General features: G+C 42.5%; 1 protein-coding gene across 1 annotated transcript; it reads left to right on the top strand.

Moving 5' to 3' along the window:
• Nucleotides 1-808: 808 nt before the first annotated feature.
• Nucleotides 809-21,443, top strand: nrn1a (neuritin 1a). The gene is made up of 3 exons (XM_030078792.1): nucleotides 809-885; nucleotides 9,840-9,984; nucleotides 19,135-21,443. Exons 1-3 carry the CDS (start codon nucleotides 831-833, stop codon nucleotides 19,361-19,363), a joined length of 429 nt encoding a protein of 142 aa, XP_029934652.1. The 5' UTR covers nucleotides 809-830; the 3' UTR covers nucleotides 19,364-21,443.
• The last annotated feature ends 1,358 nt before the right edge of the window (nucleotides 21,444-22,801 follow it).

Here is a 22,801-nt window from a genome sequence, read left to right on the forward strand (position 1 = left end):
ATGTAGGCTATGCTAGTAAGTAAATAAATAGGTAAATAAGCAAAAAAATTAAATAAGCTTAAAATGAATTCAGGATCACGGGTAATTTTTTTTTTCTTCACTTTTTTATTGTTTGAGCAAAGACAACAGTTAAATAAATAATAAACAAACAAACATATAGGCCTAAATACAGAAATAAATAAATACAACATGAGTGAAAATAGTAATAATAATCGACATATAAAATATTATTAATAATAATATATAGATCTGTGTGTTTAGCTCGTGGCCTGAACGCGGGCCTATAAATAAAATGTTACAATGTAGCCGGATGATAATGGAGGTAATAATAGACTGGAGGAGGATTTTGGCGGGAGTGGAAACGCGCGAGAGGGAGGGGTGGAGAGAGAGAGAGAGAGTGAAAGAGAGAGAGAGAGAGAGAGAGAGAGAGAGAGAGAGAGAGAGAGAGGAGGGGCTCCATCTCTCTCTCTCTTTCTCTCTCTCTCTCTTTTCTTCTTCTTCTTCTTCTCGCTCTCCAGACGCAGCCGAGGAGCGGACAGAGCAGGGACAGGAACACAAGAAGAAGAAGGAGGAGAAGAAGAAGAAGAAGAAAAGGGCAGAGAGAGAGAAACCTGCGGAACGAGCAGAGCAGAGGGACGACCTGACACAGAGAGAGAGAGTGTGTGTGTGTGTGTGTGCGTGTGTGTGCGGGCCTATATGTGTGTGCATGTGCGTGTCGGCGTGTGTGTGTGTCGGCTCAGGCTGCGTGTCGGCTCGCTGTGAGCTGACGCCGCTCGGCTCGGCTGCTCTCTGACTTTCAGCTCCGCTCTCATGGTGAGAGGACGCAGAGGATGGGAGTGAGCTGCTCCTCCAGATGCCTCTCCCTGCTCCTGGCTCTCCACATCGGTGAGTCCCGCCTCCTCCTCCTCTTCCTCCCCTCCTCTCCTTCTCCTGCTGCTGCTTTTACTCCTCTTCCTCCTCTGATAAAAAAAAAAATCTACCAAAAAACATCCCATCTTTGTGGGAGCGAAGCCTTCCTCTGCGTGTCGTGAGCTAAGTCTCTATCTGCGGTCAGGCACTTTGAGGCACAAGTGTGTCTTTTTAGTTTTTTAAATTATTATTACTATTTTAAGATACAACAAAGAAAAAAATCCTCTATATTTACTATTGCAAATTATTCTTAAATATATTCCTATTTTATTCTGAGAGGAAAGCATTTACACCAAAAAATGAAGCCCTGTTTTTATTCATTTTTAATTTTTGAATCTACAAAGCTGATTTTTTTCCTCTATATTAGTAGTAGTAGTGTTAGGATTAAGTCCCGTGCTGCGGCGTTAATGTTAATTTAGTCATAATGAACACATAAAGGCACGCGAGCAGGTGAATTAAAAAAAAAAAAAAAAAAAAAAAAAAAAAAGGAAAGGGGGGTGCACACTTCACATTTGGAGTGTATGTGAGTGTGACATGACTGCGTGCGCGTGCACGTGTGTGTGAATGTGTGCGCTAACAAGGGGAATGCCCCCCCTCCGCCCCCCTCCCTCCTCCCGCCCCCGCCCCCCCCCTCTCCAGCTCGGCTGTCCTAAATGGGGAAATCTGCTGCATTTCGATGCCATTACTATTATTATTATTATTTTTTTTTTATTTGACTAAATTGTATTTTAAGGTCGAGGGGAAATTATTTGAATGTTGTTCAGGCTGCAGGGGCCGGCGGGCTTTTGGTCGTTTACCTGCTTGGATTTTTCGTTGGTCTGTTGTATTAAATGTGCCGCGCCGCGGTGCAAAGGTGGATAAGGCCTTTTAAATGCATTTTAAACGAAATAAAACTATTTTTTATTTGATTTTTCTGTTTTTGTTCCGCCTGGATGGCGCGCTGCAGCAGCGGCTCTGCATCCGCTCCGTTTCTTTAAAAAAAGAAAGAAAGAAAAAATCTCAAGTGTAGCATCAACAGAAGCTGCAGGGAGCAGAAACACACATGCAAACCTCCGCGCCCGCCTCCAAAACGGCTGGGAGGTGACCAATAAAACGGTGGAATAATAATAAAAAATAATGAAATTTATTATAATAATAAATTAATTAATAAAATAGGGAACAGGAAGCAGTTTGCAGGTCGCTGTGTTGTTTTCTGCCCGGAGCCTCGTTTCTGTCCGCGCAGGAGGACCGACAGGGGAATGAAACACAGGCTGAGAGGCTTCATTAATGTCTGTTTTAACTGGACGTGCACGCGTGGGATCGTGCACGGAGACGGGAACAAACGCGCACGGTTCGGATTTCATTTCTCCTAAATTAAATTGTAATTTTTCCCCCTTGCATGTGCAGCCTCTCCGCCGCATCCTCACTGTGTTTTCTGCAGGGAGAGAGAAAAAAAATCATCCGGGATCCGTCTAATTCCTGGTGAAGCGAACAGGCAAAATGCAAAATGTGTCCAATATCTGCAACAATAGATGTTAATATCTGCTGGCTGCTGTATTGTTTTCTGCTGTTGCATTGCATAACGCTGCTGTGGAGGAGTGGATAGTGTGCGTGTTTGCATGTGTGTGTGTGTGTGTGCGTGCGTGCGTGCGTTTGCTGGCGGCAGAAAAAAATGCTGAATTATTCAAGACGCAGAATCCTCTGCTGCTATTGTTGGAGGGAGAGAGAGAGAGAGAGAGAGAGAGAGAGAGAGAGAGAGAGAGAGAGAGAGAGGGAGGGAGGGAGGGAGGGAGGCTTCGGGGTTTGACATCCTTCGATCAGGGAGGATTTAACAGAGAAAATCGAGGCCAAAAATGAGTGGAAATTATGTTTGAAACGGCATGAAACCGGATGAACGAGCCGCAGCCTCGCAACATCCGCGGTGTCCGGCTCGGGTTGCCTGTTCCGCAGGTTTTTTACGCATCTTAGGCTCAACTGCAATGAGGTTAAAACCCCGCCGAACAGGGCAACACAACAACAGCTGAATTACTCTGCAGCATAAATACACACAACTTCACCTGGGAAAACAAACGAATTCCCGTTTCATTTCAAAATATTTTCTCCGGCCGCCTCAGCCTGACTCTGGTTCTCTTTGGATCCGGTTTTCTGCGCTTCGTGATTCTCAGAATCAAAAACGCATCGAAAAGCGCAGAAGTGACTTGAAAAAAAAAATGGGGAGAAAAATGAAAGCCTTTAATAAGAAGGGGCGTCCCGTTGTTAAATTAAAATTCAAACTGATCCGGTTCATTTCAGGTTAACGGAACTAACGGAGCTTTTCTGTGTTTTTAATTTGTTATTGTGCAGGATATTTTCATTTTCACTTTTCCACACACACACACACACACACACACACACACACACACACACACACACGGAGAATTATCCTGGGTGCGATAATTTGTCTTCATCCGCGTGCACGTTTGCATGTGCACGTGCACGCGGTTGAGTCCCGCTTCATGCTCCATAGTGGAAGGTGGGTGTGTCTGCCTGTGTGGCTCCACACGCCGCTGTAGTGGCGATGCACTGCAGGCAACAGCGTGTGTGTGAGTGTGTGTGCGTGTGCGTATGTATGTCCGTGCGTGCGTGCGTGCGTGTGTGTGTGTGTGTGTGTGTGTGTGTTTGTGTGTCTCCGAGGGACTGTCCCGGTTTCACTCAAACAGGAATAAACCCTGCGAGGGAAAAATAAAAGGGCAAATCATCATAATAATAATAAAAAATAAAAATAAAAAAGATAAAACGTGAAATGATAAAAAAAAAAAAAGCACAGAGGAATAATCTAAATATAAATAAATAAAAAGATCAAAACGCATCCGGGTTTTAAAAGGTGACATAATGTGAGGCTGAGCGGCTCAGTGGGTGAAAGGGGAGGGGAAAAAAACATAAAAATAATTTTGCGGGTTATTTTTAGATGAAGGCGTGGAGCGAGAGAGCAGGAAAAAAAACGGAGCATGAACAAAAAAAAAAAAAAACAGAAATCTGTTTTTTCGTTACGGCCGCCGATTGGAATGAACACAGGAACATTTTAACAGAAAAATGCCGTTTTCCCCGTAAAACACTAAATCCTCACATAACTCACTTATCGATATTATTTATCAATTATGTGATGAAGATGATGATGATGATGATAGGACTCAAGCCAGCCAAGGAAATTCGGATTTTTCGCTGATTGAAATGTGGGAAAAAATGATTTATAGTGAGTTCAGGTTCAACCGCATTCCTGTTTATGATGTTAACAAATGCAGAATGTGTGTATGTGTGTGTGAGAGAGAGAGAGAGAGAGAGGGAGAGAGAGAGAAAGGGAGGGAGAGAGAGAGAGCGCGCATCATTCATTTTCATTCATCCATCCGATCCACTTCATGCGATTTGGTGACCTTGTTGAGAGAGATGTGCGTGTGTGTGCGTGTGCTTGTGTATGTGTGTGTATGTGTGTGTGTGTGTGTCCGTGCGTGTACGGACGCACCGCTCATTCATTTCATTCATGCAGTTTTGGTGACCTTGTTACTGGAGCTGATTGGCCCGTTTGGAGAAAAATGCGCAGCAGAAGCTTAATAGGAACGACAGAACAACATGACTGCAGAGAGAGAGAGAGAGAGAGAGAGAGAGAGAGAGAGAGAGAGAGAGAGGTGGGGGGGGCAGTATGTTGCGGTGATAGCAGTGTAGTCTCCCTGTTAGTCAGTTTTACAGGCATGGCTGCTCCGCTCAGGGATGATGTAATGCCTCCTCCATCCATAGACTGAGAGAGAGAGAGAGAGAGAGAGAGAGAGAGGGAGAGAGAGAGAGTGAGAGAGAGAGAAGGACGAGTCCACTTTTAAATGGCTTCTGTTTTCTGCAAATCCATGGGGAAATCAATACATAGATTGACAGATAGCAACACTACAGCAGTTATTAGAAGAAATTTTAGAGGAGCGCCATGCTGAATTAAGATGCATGTTCGCGTTATTATGGGAATTGAAATGAATAATAATACTAATATCATGCACAATGGGCCCTGCAGTGACGGATAAATTCAAAACCCCAATAAGCAACCGCAGCAACCCCATAATACATTTTAGCAAGATGCTATAAAAATACATCAGCAAGCTGAAAGGGCTTTTAACAGGAATACCAAACGAAAAAATACCACAAAGTGCCTTACAGTCACTGCACACTCTCAAAAGAACGCGAGAAAACCCTTCAGGAATATTATAATAATATAATAAGAACATGGAAAAAAAAGAAAAACACTATAAGATCAAATATATATGCATTAACCACCGAGCAGCAATAAGAAGATACTACAGAAATATCACAGCAAAAACAAACAAACAAAAAAAATCTGTAAAAGCTTTTAACAGGAATATGTGACCCAAATAAATAAATAAATAAATAAAAAATAGCAAATAATTGAAAAAAAAAATTAAACGAATAAATAAATAAATAAATAAATAAATAACTAAAATGTTGTAAAGTCTGTAAAGGCGTTAAAGGGACAGTTTACAATTACTATAGAAATGTCAAAGAAGATGTAAAACTACTCTAAGGTTAAACTAAATGTGTATTTACTACTGAGCAGCAGAGACACTCTGGGAATATTATAGGAATATTAAAGGAATATTACACTGACAACACAAAGACAAAAATGGAACAAGTTTTCTACAACCCCATTACTATCACTGACGAACTGCAGCACCATTATTATAAAAAAAATATTACGATCATAAAAACGCCATATGGTAACTATAAACTCACCAAAGACACACTCTGAGTGTGTATAGGAATATTATAGGAATATTACAGCGATGACACCACAGATAAACACACCGTTAAGTATAATAAGGTCACTATAAACTCACTATTTAGCAGCACAACCGCACTGCCAGGCGCTCGAGGAATATTACAGAGATAATACAACACATAGAAATGACCACAAAGTGCATTAAGGCCACTTACAACACTGCCAAGTGCTTAGGGGGAATATTACAGAGATATCATAAGTAATGAAAGACATTCAGTAAGGTCACTGCTGAGCACCAAACACACGCTGGAACTCCCTGTAGGAATATTATAGGAATAATATAGGAATATTACAACCCCAACGCTGTCTGTTCCAATATAGTTACTCAGAAATATTTTAGACAGTGAAGTGATATTTATGTTTGGTTTGATTTCGCTGCAATTCGATCAGGAGAACTTAGTGTGTTTTATGTTGAATAGACTACACTACCCAGCATGCATTTTGAGTTTAGAGCTTTATTGTTGCCGTCCAGGATAACAAACTTACAGCTGCAGCCGAGTCAGCAATATGATAAAATAGAAAAGGATAAAAACACCAATAATATAAAAACAAAAACCTTTAAACAGGATAAAAACAACAGCAAAGGATAAGCGCAACATCTTTTTTCAGAATAAAAGTCTCAGGCTCTTACCTGATCAAAACAAAACAAAAAACAAAGTAAAACTGCCAGCCAATGAAACGATACTGACATTTATGAGCCTTTTTGGATGAAAAGATGCTTCATGGGAAATGTAGTTCTCTAACTGCTGGCACCATTTTCCTTGCAAAAGCTCCCACAGTGCCTTGCTTGCGAATGCCTTCATGCAAATTTGTCAACATGATCTGCTGCAGCGACACCTTCACTGTCCTCTGCAAAGCTGCGTTAATTTGACAACCAGTAGGCTGAAATGCAAAAAAAAAAAAAAAAAAAAAAAAAAAAAAAAAAAGACTATGGAGTGTTTTGGCCTCTGGAGGCGCTACTGAGCAAAGAGAGTCTAATTCGTCGTAAAAGAGTGATGCAAATGTATTTTTAATCCTTTTTAAAATACATTTCCATTTATGAATATTACATTTTAAAAGCCTTTGACTGTAAAAAAAAAAAAAAAAAAAAAAAAAAAAAAAAGAGTGCAGTTCAGTGTTTTGTCCATCGGGGGCAGCACTGGGCACTTAAACACAGTAGACTATATGGCGGTGAGTGGGGCTAAATGCTACAAACTGATCAGGCCATTTGATTCCAGATATTGATCAGTACCTGGACTGTTACTGTCATTGTTCCAATATTTGACTCTGTTTAGCCCAGTGCTCTACGTCGCCCCCTGGAGGATACTTCACATATCCCTGCAGGTGGAATATCTTCCTTTTTTAGACAATCTTTGGTCCAGATTCACCGTCACATCACACACACACACACACACACACACACACACACACAGGAGCCGCTCCACCCTTCCACTCTCAAAACATCACTAAAACAAGTGAAGCTGCACTGGCTCTGGGTCAGGATTAGGATTATCTCACCCGACTGGCAGATTTTTTTATACCTTGTTTGAAGAAAAGCAAGTTTTGAACACTGAGGGTGCTTTTGTTTTTTTTTCCCAGTTTGGATTCGCTTCCAAAAGTGCCAGCTGGCCGGCGATGACGAGCCCACTGTCCCGCTCTTCTGAGAGTAAAAAATAATAAATTCAGACATGTTGGCGCAGCGTTTTGGTGAGGGACTATTTTATCTCTGCACCGTCTGCTGCTGCGTTTATTTGATATGATACGAACCCACTGCAGAGCGGCTTCCACCTCTCTCTCTCTCTCTCTCTCTCTCTCTCCCTCTCTCTCTCTCTCCCTCTCTCTCTCTAATATCCGTGCCTTGTCCAACACGTCATGCTGCGTTAGTCCACAGTTTGATCGACCGGAACCGGACAGCGGGCGTGTTATTATCCCAACCAATCAATCAGCCCAATCCCCTGCTTAACGAACCACACACACACACACACACACACACACACACACACATACACACGTACACCACTGAGCCTCCAAATTGAGTTCACAGAGGTCATGTAAAGAGGTGTGTATGTGTTTTTTTTGTGTGTGTGTGTGTGTGTGTGTGTGTGTGTGTGTGTGTGTGTGTGTGTGTGTGTGTGTGTGTGTGTGTGTGTGTAACTGGGACAGGGGGATGGAGGCGTGTCAGGCCTGGCAACCCGTGGTGTGTTTTTAGAGCCGAGTTTTCTCTTTATTACCATGAATTAGGGAGGAGAGACAAGAGGGAGTGACTGACACCACTGATTAAGGGCGGGTAGATGAGCACACACACACACACACACACACACACACACACACACACACACACACACACACACACACACACACACACCTGCTAGCTGTAATGAAATAAACATCTCTCTTTTTATATTATTTGCCCTCCAAGTGTAGCAGAATATATTGATATTTGTCAAACATATTTAGAGCCGAGGAGAGTTGTGATAGCTTGCCACACACACACACACACACACACACACCTTCCTCTCTCTCTCTCCCTCTCTCTCTCTCTCTCCCTCTCGCTCGCCCCAGCTTTTAAGTGATCCGGTTACAAAACAGCTTGTATGGATTTTGTCCCGAGTTGAAAGGCAATTATGTCAACAAGCCTCTGCAGCTATTCTGTCAAATGTTCCACTGCTCTTTCTTTATTTCACTTTACTTTTTTTTCTTTTTCTTTTTTTTTTTTTGCAATTGAACAGAATTTAAACACAGAGATCAAACAGCAATGTTAGTTAGGACGTGCGTACACTTTGTATTGCTAATCAATAACCAAACAATCAATGACAGACCGATGACATTTTGCAGAACTATAAAGGAAGAGTTTCCTTAAAAAAAAAAAAAAAAAATGAGACATTGCTACAACAAATTGATTTGTGGCACAAAATGAAAAGAAATGATGTCTCTTCTTTATTTAAAGGGGCAGTACGTGTCATTTTCAACGTCAACACGCTGAAGTCAGATTCATGTTGTGACAGCGGACCGGTGACGTCATCGAGCGCTCGTGTGTCTCCACGTTAAGAACTACATTTCCCATCAGCCCCGTCGCTCCCTGTCGCCTCTGTCGAAGAGCATCAACACGTCGGAAGAGATTTTTCTCCCTCGGCCGTCTGCCAGAAGCTTCCAGAGACTCTGAGAGCTTCAGCTCCGTTTGCTCTGGCAGAACAGCGCCCTCTTCCTGTTCTGTGCCGTAAAGCAACAGCAGATTTTATTTATTTATTTTACTTATTCTAATATAACATTAATGCTACGATGCCACATGTAGCACCTCTAAACGTCACGCTAATGAAGTTAAAACTCAAGACTTTCAATTTTCTTTAATGAAACATTTCTAAAGACCAAAAAAAAAACATCAAAAAAGGGAAAATGTGGGCGTTTTGTGCTGATTTATTGACTGAAATCACGTCCAGTGTGCGGAGGGTTTTTTCCTCGCCGCCGTCGCCCTGTGCTGCTCTTGTTGGAGATTTTGCTCCATGGATTCGGCCGACATCTGCTGGGTTTCTGTAAAGCGCCACGAGATAACTTTTGTTAGGATTTGACGCTGTAGGTATAAAACTGAATTTCATCACTCATCCTCTTCGATAAAGAGAGAAATGTTAAGCAAGCAAATGTTAAGCAAGCAAATGTTAATGCACCTATTTATACATGATGCACTTTTTCTTGTTTTCTGTCTTTCTTTTTTTTTTTTCTAATGCACATATTTTTATTTTTCTATTTCTTATCATTTCACTTGTGCTTACATATATTTTTCTCTGGAGAATTTGAGCGGCAGCAGCTGACCCGGTTTCCCCTCGAGGATCAGTAAAGTTTTTCTGATTCTGACTCTGAACAGACTTTCTGGTATAACTGTTCATGAAAGAAATCATGCGTCTGAGCGGTGAAGGAGAGGCGACTTTCTCGGTGTAACTCGATATTTGGTGGGCGGGGCCGATGTTTCTGTCCAATGGGAACGCAGGATGTAGCGGCTCGAGGAGCGTGCAGTCAATCCGAGGCCGGCTCATTTCCTGCGCTGAAGCAGCAAAGTGGAAAACTGAGAAGCTTAATGTGATTTTCTCTCTCTCTCTCCCCGTCCCCCACTTCCTCCCTTCCTTCCTTCCTTCCTTCCTTCCTTCCTCCCTTCCTCCCCCCTCAGTCTCTGTGTTGCAGACAGTGCTGGTCAGTGCACAATGTGACTCGGTGTTTAAAGGTTTCTCAGACTGTCTGCTGGAGTTGGGGGAGAACATGGCCAACTACCCCCAGGAGCTGGACGACAGGGAGAACCTGCACAAGATATGCACGTAGGTGTCCCGCACACACACACACACACACACACACACACACACACACACAGAAAACACACATGCATGTCAGGGCTTGGAGAAAGATTCGTAAGATCAACAGCCGGTCTCTTGGATGATTCTGCGATGATGCAGAAAGCTCCGGAAATGGATTTTAAAAAAAAGTTTCACCTTTTGAAACCCAGAAACCCGTGAATGACAGGAATTTCACGGGGAAATCACAGGTGTGGTGCCAGGAGGCTACAGCTGAGACTGTTCAGCACCAAAAACACACCTCGTCCAAGATACCAGACACAAAAAGCCGCTGAGAAGCTGAGAAACATTAAAAAAACGGTGAAGTCGGGTTCAAAAGCGTGTCCTAAGAAGTGACTCAGACTTGTTGCCATCCTCTTCCTCCCTCCTCCTCCTCCTCCTCCTCTGTCTGAAGAGGAGCTGTTAATGAAATGTGCCGGCAATGACAATGACGCCGTTGCTAGTTTTTAAAGGCCCACGGGAGGCCTTGTTACCCGTCGCCACCTTCTCCATAATCGCGATCGATCTGCAGAATATTCATGCGGCGGCTCGGCGTGAATGCGAAGCAGCTGGAGCTCCGCCGCCTTCGTGAGGAATGTGCGCTCTCCCCTCCGGCAGAAGGTTTAGACCGCCGCGGGGCAAGTGGGGAACTCTTTTATTTCCCGTGTCATTAACACGCTTAACGCCGGTTAGTGTGTTTTTATAGGATGGCGAGGTGCTGTTTATTTTAGTGCTGCTCTGCGGATGCGCGGTGATGCTGATGATGATGCTGCTGGTTTACGATCCCGGCGTCCTCTGCTGCCCCTCGCACGTCTGAGTCGTTGTGTTTCTGTGTTTTTGTGCTCGCAGCTACAAGGAGACATCGCCTCTCGGGGACGATAAAGTTGGATTGAACTGTAACATGCATACACAAAAACCTGAGGAGGCAGAAATGTGGGAAAAAAGGCAAAAAATGTGTTTCTGTGTATGTGTCACCCTTGATCACACACACACACACACACACACTGGACTCAGCCACTCACACACAAACACTCTCTCTCTCTCTCAGTTTTGCACACACACACACACACACACACAGACACACACACTCACAGATGTCAGTGTACAGGCTCCAGATGGAGGTTAGCTGCTGCCCTTTCGCCCAGCAAAGTGCCCTTTGAGAATATGTTCTTTTTTTTTTTTTTTTAAGCTAAACTCTCCTCGTCTTTTTAAAATTTCCTTCACGCTGCCTCTCGGCGGCCCTGTGCATGCTCGGCTGCCCGGCGCCTCAACAGTCACAGGTCGCAGTCACCCTAACCCCAACCCAGCGACACGCTAAAGGGCGTCACGAGTGTCTCACTCAGCCATGAATCTGTTCCTATGAGCCTCAAAGAAAAACAGAAATGTCAAGAATTCAGCGAGACTCGGTGAACGATTTCGTTTTGAGCAAAAGTTTCTGCAGCTTAATGATTCATGACTTCAGTATTAATGACTTGGACTTGAACTTTGAACTTGGCAGAAGATGTGCTGTGAGCTTCGCTCATGTGAATTCTTAATTAAGTAGAGCAAAAACATAACGGCAAATATAAAATATGTAATAAGGCACTCAGTTGGACAGCTTTGAATTTCAACTTGAGGTTCAAACTTGGAGGTTTTAACTAGTTAGTATATTAATGTGTGTTCGCTGACCACCAGATACCAGCTGCTTACTGAGACTCGGACTTTAGTACTTACCTGAAACGCAACTTGGACATGGTGTTGACATCACTGCAGTGACTTGGATGTGTCCTTGGTGACTTGGATGTGTCCTTGATGACTTGGACGTGTCCTTGGTGACTTGGACGTGTCCTTGATGACTTGGTTGTGACCTCAGTGACTCAGACAGGATCTTGCTAACATGACTTTTAGCCTCCTATCTCTCACATCAACTGACCGTCGTGGACGTGACCTCATTGACTTGGGCGTGACTTTACCAACTTGGATGGGACCTCACAGACTTGGGTGTAACCTCACTGACTTGACTGTGACCTTACCGACTTGTGTGACTTCAAAGACTTGGATGTGACCTGACCTTGACCAAAGTGGATCCGACTCGTACATCAGTGACTCTGATATGACTTTGGTGACTTGGATGTGACCTTGGTGACTCAAACTTGACCTTGATGACTTGGACATCACCTCAGTGACTTGGACATGACTTGGGCGTGACCTTGGTTACTCAAACGTGACCTTGATGACTTGGACATCACCTCAGTGACTTGGACATGACTTGGACGTGACCTTGGTTACTCAAACTTGACCTTGATGACTTGGACATCACCTCAGTGACTTGGACATGACTTGGACTTGACCTCGGCGATCCGGACAAAGCCTCTGTAACTCCGGCACGACTGCGCCAACTCAGTGACCTCAGTGACTCCACCGTGACCTCTATGATTCTGACTTGACCTCAGCAACTTGGACATGACTCACGCTTTGATGTTACCATGGTGACTCTGACATGACCTAAGTAACTCGCTGACTTAGACTCGACCATGATGACTCGGACTCGACCTCGTGACCTCGATGCGACCTCTGTAATTTTGGACTTCAATTTGACAAACGACTTGGGACTCGACTTGGACTTGAAGTTTGGTGACTTGACAACAACATGAGCATACTACGACATAAACTGTAGGAATAAACTGTTTGAAATTCCTATCATGAATAAAATGTAACAGACTATAAATAGCACACCAGATATTACTCGACACAATTTGCTCTTGTAGATTATAAAGGCTCCATAACAACATAACCCATTATTATTATATTATGACAAACAAAGGTCTTGCATTACTGTATTCCATAATGTTGTATACCACTTAATTTTTATACTTCCTACACTAAAATAAGATAAAATGATTTTAGGAAAAAGTATAGAAATATGTAAAACACGATCCTGTTGAATAAATGATAAATGAACATTACGGCTGCACATTGTTTAATATATGTGATGCAGTACAGATAATAATATGTGTGATTTGGGAAACTGAGGTTTGAGGGTGTGGTAGGTGTGTGTGTGTGTGTGTGTGTGTGTATGTGTGTGTGTGTGTTTAATTGGGAGGGGGTGCTAGCCAGCAGCCCCTCCCTCTTGCACCCCCCATTCCCCCCAGACCGGGTGGGCACCAGATGGCATGGTGCGGCAAGAAAGCCCCCACCCCACCACACACACACACACACACACACACACACACACATGCAGGCACAGGTTTTTTAATTCAGTGACAGCTCCATCACAGCAGTCTTGAGGCCCAGCAGGAGGGGCGCATTAATACTCCACATCTCACTCACACACACACACACACACACACACACACACTCACACACACACACACTCACTCATACACTGGCGTTAATTGCTCTGAGATATACCATCGACACGACTCGGTTCAGGAGGTCAACATCAATAAGGGCAGATTGGATTAGATACGGTGTGTGTGTGTGTGTGTGTGTGTGTGTGTGTGTGTGTGTGAGCATCGCGGGGGGTTGCGGCACGCGTCAGTGAGCCGGCTGGTGTCATCCGGACATTAACAAGGAGGCAGAGATAAAAGAGGAAAAGATGGAAGGTGGATAAAACCAGAAAGAGGACGAGGAGAAAAGGATGGGAAAAAAAACAAGAACAAGAACAAGAACAGAAAAAGTAAAAAGAAAAAAGAAAATAAGTGAAAAAAACAAACAAGTATAGGCAAAAAGAGGAGAGGAAATAATAAATGAGGGAATAATGAGACAAGAGGAGAGATGAAATGATAAAAAAACATGAGCTGGAAGAGGAAGAAGAGATTAAAAGCAGAGAGGATGAGTGGAAAAAAAGAGAAGAAGCTGCTTTGGCATGAATAAAATATCAAACCAGCTTGCAGAAGAGAGGGAGGGAGAGAGAGAGAGAGGGAAGGAGAGAGGCAAGGGGGAGGAGGTGTGAGGTGGAGAAACACAGGGAGAGAGGGGAGGTAAAGAACAAGGGAAGGAGAGAAGGAGGGAAGGGCAAAAGTCAGGGAATGGAGGAAAGAAAGAAGGAGAGGAAGAGGTAATGAAGGGAAGGACGGAGAGAAAGACGGAGAGAAAGAGGGAACAAATGGTGTCGAGAGGTGTCAGAGTGGAGGAGGAGAGGAGCGAGGGGCGAACGAGTGATGACACAGTGCTGCAAGATAGAGAGAGAGAGAGAGAGAGAGATAAACATGAGAGAGAGAAGACAGAGGGAGGAGAAACAGAGAAGGAGGGATGGAAAGACTTAGGAGGACAGAGTGAGAGACACATATAGAGAGTGAGAGAGAGAGAGAGAGAGAGAGAGAGAGGGATGGAGGGATGGCAGACTCCCAGGAAGAGAGAGCGTGGGCGGAGGAGAAAATCCCTGCTGGATGGGAAGAGGAGGAAAACAGCCAAAAACTCCTGCAGGGAGATAGATAGAGAGAGAGAGAGAGAGAGAGAGAGAGGGAAACATTACTGACCAGTGTTGGGATCATTACTGGAAAAAAAATGCAATAAACACCACAATAATCATCACTTTTCTTAAAAGTAATAAGTGACTTTACTTATTGACAACAGCAGTTAGTCTGAACTCAGAACTGGGATAAATCCGACTTCCCACACGGAAAAGAGCAAAGGAACGCCGGTTAAGTCGGAATTATGGAGGAGATCTGAAAGCCGAGGGTTTGCCAAAGGAGCCGGAAATGACACACAACACAGTCAACGATCAAAAAAAAAAAAAAAAAAAAAAAAACGTTTTCTCTGACTGGATTTTTATTCGAAAACACGTTCCACTTCGACCTGTAATCTTTATTTTACAACGGTCCAGTTCAAAGGCAGTTTGAGTCGGATCATCAGCCAGTCAGCGGAAAACTCCATCACCTGACTCATCACTTTACTTTAACCGCCAAAACATATCTGTATCTTGACTTTACAGAATCATTTAGTCTCCTCTTCAGTGCTAAAATCTCATTTTTCTTTAAACAAGGTGAAACAAAATCTGCTGGTGGGATGAGATAATCCCACTTGTTTCCGGTGCGGTTTCACTTCTTTCAGGATTTTGACTGGGAACAAACATGAATGAGTTGAAACAAGGCTAAAATCCCAGCGCTGTCTCATGGAATAGTCCCAAAATTTAATCTGGAGATTCATATGTGTTGTCCATGTGTTTTGTGCATATGAACACAAGTTTAGTTAGTCTCCATGAGCAGGAATTTTCCTTTATCAGAAGTGGCTAAAACCCCTACCAGCACCTGGTGGCTCACCTGGTGGAGTGTGTACCAGGTGAGGGGCTGAGTCCTGACCGCAGTGTCCCGGGTTCAGATCTTTGCTGCAGGTCGTCCTGTCTCCCTGCCCTGCCTGTCCCGTCTCTGTGACTATCAAATAAAGCAGAAATGCCAAAAAATCATCTTTGGGGGGAAAAAAACACCTCCAGAGGGGATCAATTTCAGCAGCTTTAGCCAACAAAAAATGCATATTCAGGTGGAAAGGTTAGGTTTAGGCATAAAAAAAAACAACTAGAAACTGAGACACTCAGGAAATACAGTCAGTGTCACTTTATCAGGTCCAGCTGTCCAGTTTAATGTAGTTCAGCTCAGCAGCTCTGCCATAAATTCTCCCTTTTAGCAAAGTTTATAATGTTCAGTTTGTGTTGACATTGTGCAGAATGTGTAAATTTAATTCTGTGTTTATTATTGAGGTTGTAGTTTGCAGAGGTCTGCTACTGGACTACATTATACTGAGAGGTGTTTCTAATTTTTTGTCCTCCTTTATATACAATGAGGGGGGACAGAATAGTGGAAACAACCAAGGGCGTAACTTTGAGTTGAACATTGGGGGGGTTGAGATTTCCACCTGTGAAGCAGGTCTGAGGACACGCCCCGCATGAGAAAACCTTTAAATATTTCAATTATATAGATAAATATAATATATATAAATATATAATATTACAAACATAAACTTAGTAGTGATCATACACGGCCATGGAACAATCATCTTCATCTATATAGGCGTTCTTTGGCTGATCAAGTGACCGCACAGAACTCTCCTATTGGCTTTTAGCCCATCATGTGACGGCACACGAGTCTCTTATTGGATACACCGATGGGCTCAATGGAAAGTGTCCCGGTTTCATTAAAAAAACAAAAACAAAAAAAAACAACAACAACAACAACAACAAAAAAAACAATCGCGTCTCTCTCCGAATGAGAGCGATGTATGACAATACCCCCAGCATCGTCAAAGATGCCGACCTCTAGACAAACGTCACTACTTTTTACTGCTAAATTGAGAAAATCTGCCACATTGTTGTGTTTATAATACTTGGCAATCATTATAAATAATTATGATATGATATTGGGGGGGTTGTGGTGGCTGGTTTGGATTATTGGGTGGGTTGCAACCCACCCATCCCCCCCATAAATTACGCCTATGGAAACAACTGTCAATAAACTGCAGTCCAGTCCAACAGCAGCACTAACTATGAGCTCAATGCCAAACACAGAAGTGAATGAACACCTCTGTTACTGTGACAACAAGACAAGCTGAGCATTAAAGGCAGCAGGGGAGAAAACTTTACGGCACAACAGCTGCATTCGGATTAGATTGCGCAAGTGAAGCTGATAATGTTGACACTGAGTGGAAAAACTGACTCATCATCGAAGGGCTAAAGCTGGGATGCATGAACAGCGCTGGGAAAAATGGAAGGCATACAAGAGAAAAGATGGATCTGGTTATCATCTGGATCGGGTTATCATCTGGATCGGGTTATCTGGTCGGAAATGAATGGATCAAGGGCTGTAAATGAATAAATAAAAAGTTTTTAAAAAATGGAAATGGGAAATGGTCTTGAAAATGAACTCTGGTCTCGTCTCAACTCTGACTTTGTGGCTGTTTATGACACCAGACATACTTCAAGTTGAACTCAGCTAACTTCCAAAAAGCTTATCCCAGAAGTTCAGATATTTCACGCAAATGTAATTGACTTAAAATAATAGGTATGTGGTGATTTTCATAGCTGTAACACTGAGCCTGGCCTCTTTATTGTTATTCTAACACGAATTTTTCTTTGTGTTTGAGCTGCTGGCGTGTCGGCTGTGTTTTAGCTCTGTAGCAAATGAGATTACAGAAACCAGCCAGTGTTGCCCTTCAGATGAGATCTCACACATGCATTACGGCCTTACAGTTCAGCTTTTTCATTTGCGTATATCAAAGAGGCCAAAATCTTTTAAAAGCAGTGGTGGCTTTTGAGGGGATGAGGCAGATCAGCCCACGGATATTAAGAAAATGATTCAAGAAAATCCTGGAATTAGCATTGGCATTGCAGACAAGTGGGATTATCTCCTCCTGCTGGCTGATTTTTTGTACCTTGTTTGAAGAAAATCAAGATTCAAACAGCGAAGAATGGACTGAATGAGTAGTTTCTGTGGACATTTTTGCATTTTGTGTCCTCATTTGGTCAGTAAATGTCGAGTTGGCAGTGGGAGAAGTCTTGTAAACGATAACAGAAAGTAATTCTTGTGGTTTAGGTGTTTGATAAAGACCGAGCAGAGCCGGCGGCGTTAAATTCACACTTTCCCAATCGTGTTTATCACTTTGCTGGCTTGCTGGTGTTCGCCCTGCTCAAATCTAAACTGATGCCAACGAGTATCTTCGCCTCATACTTTTTTGTCCTGCCAGTAACTGGAATGACTTCCACTCCCCTCACAGCCTGAGCTTCATTTATTTTTTCCTGCTGAGTCAGTTTTATTTTAATTGCATTAAAGGTCTAACAGTGTAATACTAAAGCTAAAGAGCCAAAGTCTTAATCCGTCTTGTTGAGTAATACTTGGTGCAGGTTTTGGTGTTACTGGAATGACTTGAACAACCTGAGCTTGATGTTGTTGTCGGCTGTGTTTACTGAACAGATTTTATTTTAATTTTATAAAAGGCCTTGTATTGCATTACTGAAAGACACAGGCAGCGTGTTAATAAGCAAAAGTCATCTAATATTTGCTGCATATTTGTTTCTTTTCTGTCACAGGGATGACTTAATGTTGGAGCCTTGGTGCTAATTTGTTTTTTACTTTTTTAAAATTTTTTGGTGGATGAGATGGGGGTCGAGGGCTGTGTTTTCTGCTGAACATATTTTAATTTTTTTTTCTTAAGAATAACTGATGCCTTTATTCCAAAATACAACTTGTTTGTGACTGTTCATTTGTGGTGGGACTTTCCATTTTTTTTTTTTTTTTATACAGTTTTTTTTTTTTTTTTATTTAACGGACAAATTCTGAAGACATAGTTTAATACTTAGTTTTTGTTACTTGCATGACTTCCACTCAGTTATCTTATCTAAGCTTTGTTTTTTTTTTTCCTAGGCTTTGTCTACTGAATCATTTACTTAAATTTTGTCATTTTTAATGACAGACAGTGGGGTAAAAGCAAAAGCCTAGCTTCTTGATGGAGTTGTTGTCTTATCAGTTACAGGAATGATGATAATCTTCTATAATCCTCTATAATCTTGGAATTTGGGCTTTCCCAGGTTTTTTTTTTTACTCTGTTTTTCCTTCTGAATAGCATCTGTTTGACTTTATAAAAGAGCGAGGACTGAAGACAGAGGCTGTGTCTCAGTCTGTCTCGTTGTCTAAACACTTGTTGTCGTTTTTGCTTTGCCAGTTACAGGAACGACGTCTGTATCTTCATTGTGCAGCCGAACCTCGTTTTTTTCAGGCCATATCTACTGAATATGCATTATTGTTTACTGAAAAGATCATTTTAATTTTATACATTTCTGTTCTAATATTGAAAGTCACAGTGTGGTCGACTTATTAACTTGACATTTTGCTGCAGTTTTTGTCACTGTAATGACTTTCACACTTGTCTCTTCATTATGGAGCTGAAGTTTTATGTTTGCATGCGCGGCCTTTGAAAATAGGTTTTGTTTTATCATTTTGAAATGGTCTAAAACTGAAGACAAAGTTAATGTGCTAACAAGCTTCACGCTCGCTCTGTTTTTCCCGTTACTGGGATGACATCAACCATCGTATCAGGATCTAGCTGCCTGAGGTTCAATGTAAACCCACCAGATTTCGGGGCGATTCCCACTCTTGTCTACTGAATTATACATTCATCTTAAACTGCAGGCAGTGCTCTAACGCTCGCTGTGTTTTCTTCCCCTGCCAGTTACTGGGACGACTTCCACTCCTGCGCCACGACGGCGCTGGCGGACTGCCAGGAGGAAGCGACGGACCTCTGGGAGAAACTGAAAAAGCAGTCGCGCAACCTGGATTTCCGTGGGAGTTTGTTTGAACTGTGCGGCGGCGGCAATGGTGCCCCAAGATCGGCCACCCCGCGGGGCCTCGGCCTGCTTCTAACCGCCCTGCCCACCCTACTGACTTGGCTGGCATTTTAGCAGAAGAAGGAAGTGGGCAAAAAAATATATATATAATAATAAAAAATCAAAAGAAGAAGAAAATACAACAACAGGAAAAACACACCAATAAAAAAAAGCAAATAGAAAAAGAGTGATAGCTATTCTTCGATACAGAAAAATACTACTTCGAGACAGAGGAGGGGACTGAGTTTGAATTCATCAACAGAAAACTAGAAATCTGCACCCGATATGGATTTTTATTACGACGTCGGCCTGGTTTTTGCCATCGCAGGACACTGGCAGGCCGTCTTCCTGGAGCGCTCATCCAATCACATATTTGCCTGACCTGGGGGGGTCGATCACATGAAATATTTACCATGCTGTTGAGTTGAAATGATGACGGTGATGAAAATTTGATGGATCCTTGCCCGCTTACAATTGTGGAATTACACAGTATTAAAATCAACCATGAATTATTGATGTTTAGTAGGCTAGGCCTAGACAGCACCAGGTGACTCTGGGTGCTCACACACTACTGGGCTATATATTAGGGAACCCATATAGCCTGTAAGGTATATATAAATATATATGTAACGCGAGGCAGCACTTAAAATCCAATAAGACAGGCTGAGGCCTTGACTGTGGCCTGATATCCATATTTTAGACAGGCCTTTTCATTTTGATCGATATTTTTCTTTTTTTTTTTTTTTTTTTTTTATTGCGCCAAATTTACTATGTCGAGCCTACTAGGTTTCATGGACTGAATGCTTGATGGTGATGTGATATTTGTATTCTTATAGAGTATTGATTATGTGTAGGCTTCCCCAGCGGCCTCTCTGGAGCAAGGATGTAGTGGAGGGTGAACCCACAGCTCATGTCATCCACCGTTTTATTTATCCTCTAGCGGATTTTCATTTCAGGCTGACGTAAATCTGTACAATGTAAACTCAAATACAAACTCAAAAAAGGCCATGAAATGAGCACAAACTCTGAGATGCAGATTAGATGTTATAATGTGAGGATTATGGTTCCTCCATCACAAATTATCCATCACAAAAATCCAGCTGCTGGTCACATGAAAAGGCTAACTAATGCTTTAATTTAGCAAGTACAGCAGGTTGGTTCAAGTTAGCTCAAAGATTTGGTCTGAGAATTGACCCTCATTGGAGTTGAATACTTCCTGTTTCTAGGTGCATCTCCTCCATTGAATCCTTTCTTCATGGGAAGTTTTTTCTCACTAGAAAGGCTACTTTACACAGAAAATGTTATTGCACTTTAAAGGTCCAATAATTGACTCATTTTTAGCAATATTAAGAAGAACAAATCCAGTTTTTGCAGTGACAGCTGTTCCACTGAAGAGCCTCTGCTCTGATTGGCTGTCTCATTTAGGGGTTGGGCTTACAGGTCCAATGAGAAAAGCTAGAAAAGTCAGACAGAGCACGAGTGGGAGGGGCTAATCATGCGGTGCATCCTGAGTGATGTCACAAAGGACTACCAATCAGAAACGAGGGAACCAAACAAGGGAACCCAAAGCAAAACTGGAGGAGTTTGAGCTTTCTCATTTAAAAAAAAAAAAGGATTAAAGAGCTCCATGCAAAACGTGACCTTCAACACGCCATTTCATAAAACAGGATCAAATCTGAGAGTCTCAGGTGGGAAAGAACAAATTGGCGATTTTTTTCGCAGACGACACCTCGCTCTCCTCCACACTGTTGGCTGCGGCGGGTTCATTCTCCCGCTTCATCCCTGCTCGGCGTTACGAAATCTAGTTAACCGAAGCTGTGAATGCAGGCGAGACGAGAGGCTGGCTGCTGACAGAAACTTACGTGACTGTGTGTTTTTGAAGCAATGACGGTAATACGACGGCTGTGCTAAACGGCCAGTGTAGCTATAATATCAAACCGTGGCTGAAGAGTGATATGACTGTTGCCATTCAGGCCCAGCAGACAGCACATCCCCCCTTTTCATCCACCAGAAATCCCATACTAGACTACCTTAGCGGTGAGATCTTAGGCCTATATGTTAGCTGAAAAACAGACATAGTGAGTCCCAACAGTACAGTAGCACGACAAACTACATAAACACAGCAAATAAATCCAGAAAGAGACGTTAAAAAAAAGGTATTTTTTTGTTTTTGTTTGTTTGTTTTTTTTGCCGGGTAGCAGGAGATCTTTTGTTTTGTTGCCAGCTTTATTTCATGTTGCCAAGGCGTAGACCACGTTTTCCACTGCCTTCTGAGGAAAAGATGTGTATTTCTGTTTGTTTGTTTGTTTGTTTGTTTGTTTATGGGGATGTCGCGTAATGAAAAGATTTAAAAAAAAGAAAAAAAACAGACTTATTCCAAATCATCTACGTAAACAAGAGAAATATGTATATCAGAGGATTTTGAGAAAAAAAAGAAGCTATATTATAGATAACTCTATCCCAGACAGTTTTAAAATCAGATTGATTACTATACAGATTATAGGCCTATTGAGAAAAAAAATAATTATAAAATAACAGATTGCTAAAATGATAAAGAATAACTTAATAAAACGGTTAATGTTTGAAAATAAGTGTGTGGTTTTGATTTGAATCTGTCGGTTTGATTCGGCTAAAGAACCAAGGAGAGGTTTTTTTTTTTTTTTTTTTTTTTTGTCTTCATGTTGTGGCTTTTGTTGGTGTCACACACACAGACACACAGACACACACACACACACACACACACACACACACACACACACACTCGAGGCTATTGAGCTGTAGCTGCTGTTGAATTCATTATTAATGAGGGAGAGTCCCAGCACTGACTTTATATTGATTGAGAGGTGAGGAGAGGAGAGGAGAGGGGGAGGAGAGAAAGAACAAGTGATGAGGAGACAGACAGGAGGAGGGAAAATGATGGAGAGAACTGAGGAAGACAGGAAAGGAAGGAAAAGATGACAGGGATGGATGATGATGAAAAAGAGAGGAAGCTGAAACAGGAGAGGAGGCAAGGAAAGGAGATGGACAAAGAGGAGATGCAGGAGAAAGAGAGGAGTAAGGACGGGAAAAGAAAAGGAGGAGGAGAAAAGAGGAATAAGGATACAAAAGGGTAGTAGGAGAATGAGGGGAGTAAGAGGAGAGATGAATGAGGGGGAAAGAAGAAAGAGAAAGTGAAAAAGAAGAGAAAGAGGAGCAAAAAAAGAGGAGGAGGGGAAGTAAGGAGGAGGAAAAGAGGAGTAGGAGAGCTGGAGAGAAGAGATGGATGAGAGGAGAATGAAGAGGAGGAAAATATGACAGGGAGAGATGGAGAGGAGGATGGAAGGAGAGGGGGAGATGGGAGAAGGAGAAAAGGAGGAGAATAAGGAGGGAAGAGGAAGAGGAGAGGAGAATGAAGAGGGGGGAAGAGGAGAGGAAATAAGATAAAGAGGAGGAGAGGAGAAATATGAGGAGATGCAAGAAGAGGAGAGAGGGGAAGAGGACAGATGGAAGGAAGGAGAGGAGGAACAGATAAAG

Source organism: Myripristis murdjan, chromosome 20 (assembly GCF_902150065.1).
Source record: "Myripristis murdjan chromosome 20, fMyrMur1.1, whole genome shotgun sequence".
Taxonomy (NCBI): Eukaryota; Metazoa; Chordata; class Actinopteri; order Holocentriformes; family Holocentridae; genus Myripristis; species Myripristis murdjan.

What these genes read in the sequence shown, in the direction of transcription:
- nrn1a (XM_030078792.1), top strand. Translation starts at nt 831, where the DNA reads ATGGGAGTGAGCTGCTCCTCCAGATGCCTCTCCCTGCTCCTGGCTCTC. An exon ending in GCTCCTGGCTCTCCACATCG is followed by an intron (nt 886 to 9,839) that starts GTGAGTCCCGCC and finishes CTCCCCCCTCAG; the next exon opens with TCTCTGTGTTGCAGACAGTG. An exon ending in AACCTGCACAAGATATGCAC is followed by an intron (nt 9,985 to 19,134) that starts GTAGGTGTCCCG and finishes TTCCCCTGCCAG; the next exon opens with TTACTGGGACGACTTCCACT.